General features: G+C 42.7%; 1 protein-coding gene across 4 annotated transcripts in view; it reads right to left on the bottom strand.

Annotated features, from left to right (window-relative positions):
- Positions 1-6,785: 6,785 nt before the first annotated feature.
- Positions 6,786-11,211, bottom strand: part of FNIP2 (folliculin interacting protein 2) — a 138,690-nt gene continuing 134,264 nt past the window's right edge. For all 4 annotated transcript variants that reach the window (XM_064585218.1, XM_064585219.1, XM_064585217.1 and 1 more), the window contains one exon: positions 6,786-10,474. In XM_064585218.1, the coding sequence (XP_064441288.1) occupies positions 10,396-10,474 (79 nt within the window). In that variant the 3' untranslated portion in view covers positions 6,786-10,395. The remainder of the gene's footprint in view (positions 10,475-11,211) is intronic.

Below are 11,211 nucleotides of genomic sequence, written 5' to 3'. Positions count from 1 at the left end.
ATCATTCACTAAATCCAATTGAGATATTTTTGTACATTAAAAAAAATCTGTTAAAAGACTTTTCATTTTGGAATGACTTCAAATTTATAGAAGAGTTGCAAGAACAGTACAAAGTGAAACATGATATTCGTTACCCAGAATAGTCAGTTGTTTATTTGCTTTAATGCTTTCTTTCTAAATGTGTGTGTGTGCATATATACATATAAACACACACACACACACTTATTTTTCTAAATCATTTGAGGGTAAGTTGCAGACATGATTCTTCTTTAACCCTAAACATTTCAGGGTGTATTCCTAAGAACAAAGATGTTCTCTCATATAACTGCAATACAATGATAAGATCCACAGAGTTTAACATTGATACAGTATTATCTATAGTTCATAATCAAATTTTATTAATTGACCCAATAACGTCCTTTGTGTTTTCTCCTCATCCAGGACCCAATCTAGATTTTATACATTTAGTCCTCATGTCTCTTCAGTCTCCTTCAATTTAGAACAGTTCCTTAGTCTTGGTCTTTTATAATACTGACATCTTTGAAGAGTATAGACCAGTTCTGTAGAACATCTCTTAATTTGGATTTATCTGATGTTTTCTCACAAGTAGATTCAGGTTATATGCTTTTGGCAGGAATCTCAGCTAAGTCACATCATGTCATTCTCAATGCATCACTTCAAAGAGGCACCTGATGTCAGTTTAACTTATTGTTGGGAACGTTAATTGAGCACCTGGTCCCATCTTTTTCCTTCCAGAGATCAACGAAATACTATATCACCCCAAATAATCTTTCTTTTTATAAACTAGACTGTCTTCTAAATTTCTAGATATACATTAGAAACTTGTTCCCTAAGTCCATTTTTTGGACCAGCCCACAGGATTCAGTAAGTACTCAAGCCTGCCCCTCTATAATAGAGTCCTCTTCAGGGAAAATAACTTGAAGCGAGTGTTCTTATATATTCCAAAGCAAATAATGAATACAACGTGTATAAAGCCTCCAACAGGGTGCCTGGGTGGCTCAGTCGTTAAGCGTCTGCCTTCGGCTCAGGTCATGATCCCAGGATCCTGGGATCGAGTCCCACATCGGGCTCCCTGCTCCGCAGGAAGCCTGCTTCTCCCTCCCCCACTCCCCCTGCTTATGTTCCCTCTCTCGCTGTGTCTCTCTCTGTCAAATAAATAAATAAAATCTTAAAAAAAAAAAAAAAGCCTCCAACATAATGCTTTACCCTGGCCACCAATGAGTGGCTGCCATGATTATCATGACTCTACTTAGCTGGGATGTCAGTACATTTTCCATTCTTTTTTTTTAAATTTTTTTAAAGATTTTTATTTATTTATTTGAGAGAGAGAGAGAGAGAGAGAGCACATGAGAGGGGGGAGGGTCAGAGGGAGGAGCAGACTCCCTGCAGAGCAGGGAGCCCAATGCGGGACTCGATCCAGGGACTCCAGGATCATGAACTGAGCCGAAGGCAGTCGCCCAACCAACTGAGCCACCCAGGCGCCCCCATTTTCCATTCTTATGCTGAAGGAATCCAAACCATGCACGGAAAGCAGCCTCAATAGAGTAAATAATTGTCAATGGTACTGGGGACTTGAGGGAAATCCTTCTTCTCATGAAGACAGATGGTTGAAAATGGGGATGTTTTATATTCACATTCTTGAGTTTGGACCTTTACTTATAAATCTAAGTTTGGAGCTTAATTATAATGTTTCTAAAAATGCAATTTATGATACTTAACAGTATGTATCATTCTTGTATACATTTATCCAAAACAAAATGCTCTCACAAATCTGGCACATTTCTAAACTGCTTCTTCTACTATATTTCCCCAAATTTCTTTCTTTCTTTTTTTTTTTTAATTTCAAGTTCTATCTTCTAGTATCTGTTATTTTCCCTTCTTGATTTTTGGTTCACTTTTTTCCCCCCATATATAATAGCCACTTATGTGTTGTCAAATTTACATGTATATTACATACACTTTTAACACCATCCATTCCTATCTCATTTCTTGGCTTGCAAATGTTCTCACTGCCCCCTCTTCCATTCTGATACATGGACACAATCTCAGTGATGGATACTTCCTTTCTCTCATCCATTCACTCACATCGAATCCAAAGGCAGTAATTCTCAAATTTTAACATGCATATCAACAACTTAGGGATCAAATGAAGGCACAGATCCTGATTCAGTTGGGCTGGGACAGGGCTGGGGATCTGCACTTTTGTAGAACTCTCAGGCAAAGCAGTGCTGCTAGTCCAGGACCTTGAGTAACAAGGTGCTTGAGGATTTGACACTGAATTGCAGTTTGAACTAGGAACGGGAGGGGCTTGGACCAAAGGGGAGAGGGAGACAAGGAGGGATGGCAGGGTAAAGGTAACGTTAATGTAGTGTCTTTGGGGAAGCAAGCGCATGTGGTTTAATCCAGCTGGATAATAGCATGCAAAGAGGGGTATCTGGTGAGGAGGCTGGGCAAGAGGAACCAGCTGGGGCATTTGAGTGCACGGTGCCAAGAACCTTGGATTTTACTGGGCTGACTTTCAAACAAGTAACAGTATTAAACTTTCATTTTGGAGGGGTTCAGACATCGGCCTGGAAGATTGCTTAGACCTGTTTGATACGACAGGGAGATGAGAGAAATTTGGGATCAAGACGAGGCAGGGAGACACAGGACAAGCCATGTGAGAAATTTTGAATAGAAAAAGTCTGTAGACTGAGCACTTGCAGATGAGAAAAAGGGATGATAACTGATGACTTGAGGCCCCCAGAAGCAGAGGGAGATGCACAGCTCTAGGAATTAACACACAACAGCAGGAAGGGGGCATTTTTCTCCCACTGTGAATGAAGTGTCACCTCCTTCCTTGCCATCCCAGAGGGTTATTTCTCACTCATGCTTTTCCTGTTCTCCCACATCTACATCTCCCCATATATCCAAAGACTATTGTGACTTGCCTGTCAGCCTTTAGAGGATAACTCTGAAATCTGTACCGTGTTAAAGATCTTTGCTTCAAAGTCTACTTCTTATAGTCTGGTATGACAATATTCTGACTACCCAACTCCTTTTGGGGGGTCATAATATATATATCATCTGACTGATATCTGATGTACCTGTATTAGTCAAGGTTCTCCAGAGAAATAGAACCAAAAAGATGGACAGACAGATTGCTTTTAAGGACTGGCTCACACGATTGTGGAGGCTGGCAGATCCAAATCTGCAGGGTAGACCAACAGGCAGGAGACGCAGGCAAGAGTGATGTCGCAGCTCAAGTCCAAAGTCAGGAAGCAGAATTCCCTCTTCACTGGGGACAGCAATCTCTTAAATCCAACTGCCTGGATGAGGCCCACCCACATTATGGTGGGTAATCTGCTTTGCTTCAAATCTACTCATTTAAATGTTAATCTCGCGGAGCCCTAGGGCGGCCCGTGGGGGTTGGGGGCGGGGGGGGGCTAGATGCTGGAGGGCCCCCCCCCCCCCCCCCCCCGCCTTCGCACACACATTGGCTCCCAACCCAAGGCAGGGTACTGGGGTCGTGGGGCGGGACGCGGTCTGCGGTAGGTTGCTGCGGGATGAGAGCGGTCCGCGGCTCCGAGAAAGCCTCGGGGTCACAGCTGTGCATCGGCCACAGGAGCGTTCCTCCTGGGCCACCAGGCAGGGCCCGACCTGTGGCGCGGGGTGAACTTAGGGCGGGGGCGGGAACAGCCGCGACTGTGCGCAGGTCTCTACCCGACCCACCTCCCCTCCCGCCCCGCGTCACTGAGCCCCTCCCCCTCCCCCCCCTCTCCCTGGCTTTACCTGGGGGTGTCTGTTTCTTTTTTTTTTTAAGATTTTATTTATTTATTTGAGAGAGAGAGAGAGAGAATGAGAGAGAGAGAGCATGAGGGGGGGAGGGTCAGAGGGAGAAGCAGACTCCCTGCCGAGCAGGGAGCCCGATGCGGGACTCGATCCCGGGACTCCAGGATCATGACCTGAGCCCAAGGCAGTCGCTTAACCAACTGAGCCACCCAGGCGCCCGGGGCGTCTGTTTCTTTCCCTGGTTGGTTCTCCGCCAAAGCCTGAGGTTAGCTGTGAGGACTGTGAGACCAGCACCGCGGGCTCTCAGCCTGGTGGGCTCTTCAGGTCTGTGCCCCCCGTGGGGAGAGAACCCAGCTCGCACAGCAGGCGAGCCAGAGGCACTGCGCTGCGGTCTTCGGGACCCATTTGGATCCTCAGGACCCTAGAGCAGGTTGAAGCTGTTATCACCCTCACTTCACAGCTGTGACAACCGAGACCAGGGAGGTTGAGAACTTGGTCCAGTGTCACACAGCTAGTAGGCAGCCGAGTCGGGATTTGAACCCAGGCAGCTGACCTGTGACCCTCATCCTGTCCAAAGACACCACCTGTGTCTGGAGCACAGACCATGCTAACTGATGGAGTCTACAAGAGGGAAGCCATCAGAATAGGACGTGTACCTTGGAGGGGGGAAGGGCTGCTGGTCGGTCGCATGGGTCTGCAGGAGCGAGGCCTGTAACACGATGGTTCGGCTGAAGGCAGATGACATCTGGTCCCCACCTGACCCTGCCTCGGCCCTTGGCTGTGTGACTCTCCCCTGGCCTCCGTTTTCCCTCTCTCCTGTGGGGCAGGGGATGATCGCTCTTTCAGTTGTTTTTGGGGGGAAGCATGGAGTTTAGGGGGACCCTAAAGAACTTACTTTCCTGACAGGTTAGCTCTGCAGCCCTCTGTGGCAATCACTGCCCAGCAGGAGTCAGCCCTCCGGGAGCAAACACTCTGGAGAAGCAGCGTTTTTGTCACTTGTCTGAACCTTCATCTCCTCGCTGAAAACCAGGTCCTAATAAAACCTAACATGGGCGGGGGGTGGCACCTGGGTGGCTCAGTCGGTTAAGCGTCTGCCTTTGGCTCAGGTCATGACCTCAGGGTCCTGGGATCGAGCCCCACATCTGCATCGGGCTCCCTGCTCCCCGGTGAGCCTGCTTCTTCTCGCTCTCCCTCCCCCTGCTTGTGCTCTCTCGTTTTCTCTGTCAAATAAACAAATGAAATCTTAAGGGAAAAAAAAAAAAACCTAACATGAGGCCTGTTTTGAGCAACCTCCCTTTCCACCCCCACCGGAGGGGCCCCTGTCTTCCAACCTGGTTCTGAGTTCCTCCGGTAGCTGGCACAGGCCCGGATGTTATAGGTGCTTTGTCTGTAATCCTGCACCCCCCCTCCCCACCCGCCCCCTCAGCTACCAGAAAGATCCCACTTGGACTGCTTTTTCCACCATTGTCCTGTGCCCTTCCAGCAGTGCCTAGCACCTAAATATTTGTTGAATGGCTGAGTGAATGGATAAGGATTAAATGAGGTGATACTATCAATCAAGCTTAAAAGATAAACAAATATTAATCACATCTAAAAAATATCTTCACAGCAACTTCCACATTCGTGTTTGATCCGAATATCTTGGTACCATGGCCTAACCAAGCTGACACGTAAATTAATTATCACAGTACCTATCTCATTCAGGTGTGAGGATTAAACACACATAAAGCATCTGACAAAACTGTCCCCACACCAGGGAACCAAAAAGCAATGTGGTGTGTGTGTGTTTAAGTTCTTTATCAATGGCATGATTTTAAAGTGCTTGAGGGAATATGGAAAACGCCTTTGAAATTTTCATGTAATCCAAAAAGGAGTTTGAAATACCTAAGTTTACTTCTCCCTATAGTCTCTATTTTTTTTTTTTTTAAAGATTTTATTTACTTATTTGTCAAAGAGAGAGAGACCACAAGCAGGGAGAGTGGCAGGCAGAGGGAAAAGGAGGCTCCCCACCAAGGAAGGAGCCCGACGAGGGGCTCGATCCCAGGACTCTGGGATCACGACCCAAGCCGAAGGCAGACGCTCAACAGACTGAACCACCCAGATGCCCCTCTCCCTATAGTCTTTTAGGTAACATATTTCAGTATGGCATTATGTATGTTAAAAAAGTTCTACTTAAAAGCATTTTTTTCCCCTGAGACTATATATATATATATGGATGATTTCATCCTTTACATAGCAAATATTATATAATGCCCCTTCCTTTCCTAAAATAAAATTCATAATTACACACATAATTTATAACAAACCAATATAATGCCCTAGATGTACTATTTAAAAAAGTAACATATTACAATATATTTTAATAGGGAGACACTGAAACACTAGATTAGAAAATATAATGAAGCAGGCAGAGGCTTGCATCTATATGTAGTCTCCATGAATGCTGTAATTACAAATGAAGGACTCAAATTCATTAGTGTAGTAGCTGTTGTTAATGTTGTTTTCCAAATTTATGTTAATTCTTGTAAAAACCCTGAATCTTACAACGTAAAATCTTCCCTCAATTTATGCAACGGGTAGCATTCCTGGAAAATTCAGCATATATTAAAATCATGTGAAAAACACATTGGGCTTTTATGTAAAGCAGAATTAAATTCTTAGCTTAGATAATTATGAGCAGCTTTTTCACCCACATGAATGTCCAGCAGAACATTTAAAAGTCATGCAGGAGGGGGGACAATTCCTCATTCTGTGGGGTGTCCCATACATTACAAGACATTTCTCTTACCATCCTCAGCCCCCATCCTCTATGTGCCAGTAACTCTCACCCACCATTAAGCTAACCAAAAATGTCCCTACATTTCCAAAACCTCCCTGCTGAAAATCACTGACATATATAACCACTCTTTCGGCATGAATTAATGGAAATGAGACCTCTAAGTTTTTAAGAGCTAAGATTAAATTAACAAATCACATGCAGTACCAGGGAAATGTTCAAGATAAATTCAAAAGGTTTATTGCACCAAATGCCACAGAAAAATGGATCAAAATAATACATGAACAAGTTTTAAGAAAAAATTTCTATACACTGACATTGATACCTATTTACCTGATCAAAAATATAAAGTCCTATCAATTTGTCTTACTGGAGCTTCAATAATAACAAATCCCAGAATTTTTTCTTTTTAAACAACACTTAAATTTAAGCATATCTTGCTCCCAAGATATATGGTCACCAAAATTTTGACATTTAAAAATTAACACTCAGAGGGGGCTGCTTGATTTAGGTAAATATTATATTAAAATATCCCCTCCCCCACAGCACAATAAAAAACAAATGGTTCACATTTACCAAGAGAAGCTGAAGATTTTTTCAATTTAATGGTGAAAGTATGCATGAACAAAATACTTTCAAAAGTACGTATTAGTGGGAAAATCCAGACATTTAAGAGAATTTTAGCGTCACTTTATATTCTTTATTTTTATGTACAACCAACTCTAGTGAAGAACCTAAAAAGCTACAGACTAAATTTTTTATAAAATCTCAGGACCTAATTATAAGAGCCTAAACAATGGTTTAGTATCACTTAGCAAGTGGGGACTTTCCTCCCTCCAAAAAAGTTACTTTTGAAAAATATGGTAAGTTTAAAAAGTTGCGATGTGTAAACGGCAGTTCCATGGGATGTGAAAAGATTATAGTTACTTTTATTAAAAAACAGCACACCTCAGAAAAATGGATTGAAGCCTGTACAAAAAGCTATTTAACACTGATAAAAATAAAATACTTTGGAATTATGCACAAGTATGGAAGCTACATTTTAAATTTTCATTGTCATGTTTAAACGTACACAATTATCTTTACATTCATATCACTCGTCAATCTATTAAAAATAAAACCGCAACATGCTAGAAAGAGGTCCATCACAGTAACATTTACACACTTCTGCTCTGTCATGCCTCACTAGCTTGCTTAAAAAAGCAAGATGCTACAAAAGTTACACTCAACAGGTAAGACTTAAAAGTTGAAGAAACCCTAAAGGTGGAATCCTGTCAACTGAGGTAGTTTTCTTTCTTTTTTTTTTTTTTTAATTTTAATTTTTTTCTTGAGGTGGGCATTGGGAGAGGGCGGGATTCCTTTCTTGCCTCTTGGGCTACGACAGAATGAAGCCACCGGGTGGTGTGAGTGGGTGTATCTCAACGCAATTCCATGAGATTTTTTTTTTTTTTTCTTTTCCACTTTTGGGAAGAGGTTGAATTTAAGACAAACAAAACTTGAGTGTTATTTAAAGGAGGATTACAAAAAAGCAGCAACATTCTTGCTCTGTTTTTGTAGGCAATAGATGTGAGGATTAGGTTCTGACTGGAATCCTGAGTGTCACTGGGACAACCCCCACACGTGACCCACCTGTAGTTTTCCAACAGACATTTTCCGAGAGAGAGTTTTAGAACAGTAGATTGAGGCAAATTAAATTTTCTCAGGCTTTGAGAGGACTGGGCTAAATTCTGATGTATGGAGTTTAGAATCAGCCATTTAAAGCTCAATTTCCCCCCACACGGGTCTAATTTTCAACATGCCGCTATGTATACACATTTTGAATGAAACTGGTTTTGTATCTAGTTATTTTCTATGAATCCCTGGAAAGCGGTGAATAAGGGAAAGTGCTCAAAACGTGTAAACAAGGAAAGGGGAAAGAGAGATGAGGGGAATGCTCTCAACTGGTACAGATAGGAATGATGTAATATCAGCTATTATAATTTATTCACACATTAACGAGAAACAAATGAGTGAGCTGAGCCACAGGTGAGGTTCATTCTCTGTGTAACTAACAGCAAGCAGTGATGTCACGGAACTAGAGACTTAAACCGCCAAACTCAGATGTTAGAGGAAATAAGATAAACATAAGAAGGATGGAAAACTTCAATCTTGTGAAAGAAAGACATAAGATAAAAATTAAAGATCTTAAGAGCCTTAATGCACCCACCTACATTTCACATCATAAAAAGAGAGAAGGGAAGGCAGCAGTTCTGACCTATTCCTAAAGAATTATTACACCTATTTTTCTCCATTAGTACTGCGACTATACCCTTTCAAACAAACAATTAACTTGCATTTGTAAAAGAATAAACTTGGTGGTTTACAATCAGGATTTTATCAAATAAAAAATCTGAAGTCATTCTAACCCCTAAAAGGGAAGTTACTTCATAATCTTAGGTACAAATGGGTTCATGACAAGGACCGGAATTAATTCACACGGCAGTGAAAGGAAATCAGAGCCTGGTTATAATCAACTGTACTCGAGATCTACAAGGTGCTAACAATGTTGTGATTTGCAAGATTAGCGCCTGTCTTTTCACAATCTAATTCTGAAAAGTCTTTTCCTTTACCCTGGACATCAGTACGTGGTCTGATATGGCCAGAGTTCACGGCCAGTAAACTAAGTGAAGTTTCTTTTACATTTAACAAAAAATTAAGGTTTCTGAAAAAGTGAACTATGCTAATAATCCCTCATTTTGGCAGGTTTTATAATGGGTAAGTTAATTTCTGGAGAGGTGTTTTGCAAAGGACTTAGGGATTAGAAGGCACAGAGATGATAATGTAAAAAGTGAGATCACTTATGGATTGTTGGTCAGTGTACAAACTAACTCCTTTCCCGCAAGGCCAGCTGTGCCTTTGAAAGTACAAAGAGTCATTTGTATTAACTATTACAGGAAGCTTCGGCTGGAAGAATTCAGCAACAGAAACACTCTTGTGAGCTTACAGAAATAACTTTGGTAAGTGGCCTCTCTTAAAAAGGCTGCTGAAAGCTCTAAGTATGAGGATAAAACATGGTACCAGACTGTATACTCTGCTGCTCTGAACTAAATCTTGATGAGATTAAGATGCTACACTGATTCCTGGGTTTATTGCACCAACAGTCCGTCTCTAACCTGCCTGTGGCTGCATCGGCAACAAGGTAAACTCCAAGAAGATGTGGAAACGGTGGCTCCCTACAGCACCCTCCGCCCAACGGTCGATCCTCCTTTCTGATTTCTGTCAGGCAGTAATGCCTACAGCCACCGGAGCGGAAGATGGCACAATGTGGCTTGCTTGCTTCCACCTTCTGTAAAAAGCAAACTCTGCCCTGGAATCCAAATGCCTTGTTCTGACTGCCTTCTTAGAGGAGCAAATTGCACGTTCTCCACTCTGGAGAGCTCATGCTTAAACTCCGAAACGTTGTCCTACTGTAATGGTATGTACACCAGTTACCCCCGCTCCCAAGCCCCTTGTCGTTCTGCCCAAACACGCACGGTGATCTGTACCAGCAGCTTAGTGTTTAGTGTAGTGTTTATGTCTCCTCCTACCAAAAAGGTCACTCTCTCTGTTGATTCATGGATAACAAAAGGCCAAAGAGTATTCACGAAAAACACAAATGCCATTATGTCAAGTAAACCTAAGTCGTCCAACGAAGCATCCGCTTGAAAGCAACAAAACAAAACAAAGCGATGGAATGACTGTTTGCTCTTCTCATGCTTTTGATGTCACAGAGAGCTTACTCCTTTCACCTTCAGTTGAGAATCTGATTTTTTTTTTTCTTCCAAGGAAGAACTGTCCTGAGCTTTAGCTTATAAGAGTATCTGAGCGACGTAAGGAGAATGAGTACTGGCAATAGCAGTCAACAGAGGCAGGTCGTTGGATTCAATCCTGAATGGTGAAAAAAGAAAAGAATATTAAAGTAGCATGATTTTACAGGAAAGTATTATTGCTAGGAACCAAACTTGCCAGATCATTGCTTAAAACTAACGACAAAGTAAGAGATGGAAAGATGCTAAACCTGTTCTTTTAATATGATCTCCCAGTGGCCGCCGCCCCACGACGCAGAGAAAGATGCAGGTGTGCTGTGTGTGTGTGTGGGTGGGTGTGTGTGTGTGTGTGTGGGGGGAGGACACAAAGCTGCTCTTCCCACAGTTGGGGTTGCCCAGTTTAAGCTCAGAACTTTTCTATATTCCTTGACCATGTCATTGGGTTGTACTCTAACGTCTTGTCCAGTATCTCCTCATTCTTCCAGTCAGCGCTTCTGAACACGTACTGACTGTGTGTGTGTGGAGGGGAGGGGGGACACAAAGCTGCTCTTCCCACAGCTGGGGTTGCCCAGTTTAAGCCCAAAACTTTTCTGTGTTCCTCGACCACGTCATTGGGTTGTACTCTAACTTCTTCTCCAGTATCTCCTCATTCTTCCACTCAGCACTCTTGAACACGTACTGAGATTCCGCACCTAGGCTGGAATCAGGCTTAGGAAGATGATGAAGGTGGGAGTTTTTTCTAAAAACTTGGGGATTTGTTCAACTGGTTAGACAATTTAGATCCTTACTAAGCATCTGAGCTACAGGATTCTGGGAGCAAAGTGACACTAATAGATACTGAGTCAAGAGACATCATAG

The sequence above is a fragment of the Mirounga angustirostris genome, unplaced genomic scaffold (genome assembly GCF_029215605.1).
Source record: "Mirounga angustirostris isolate CCGP_5_RB_7025 unplaced genomic scaffold, mMirAng1.0.hap1 SCAF_2, whole genome shotgun sequence".
NCBI lineage: Eukaryota > Metazoa > Chordata > Mammalia > Carnivora > Phocidae > Mirounga > Mirounga angustirostris.
The sequence above is the reverse complement of the archived record's forward strand: the minus strand, read 5'-3'. Positions and strand labels throughout refer to the sequence as shown.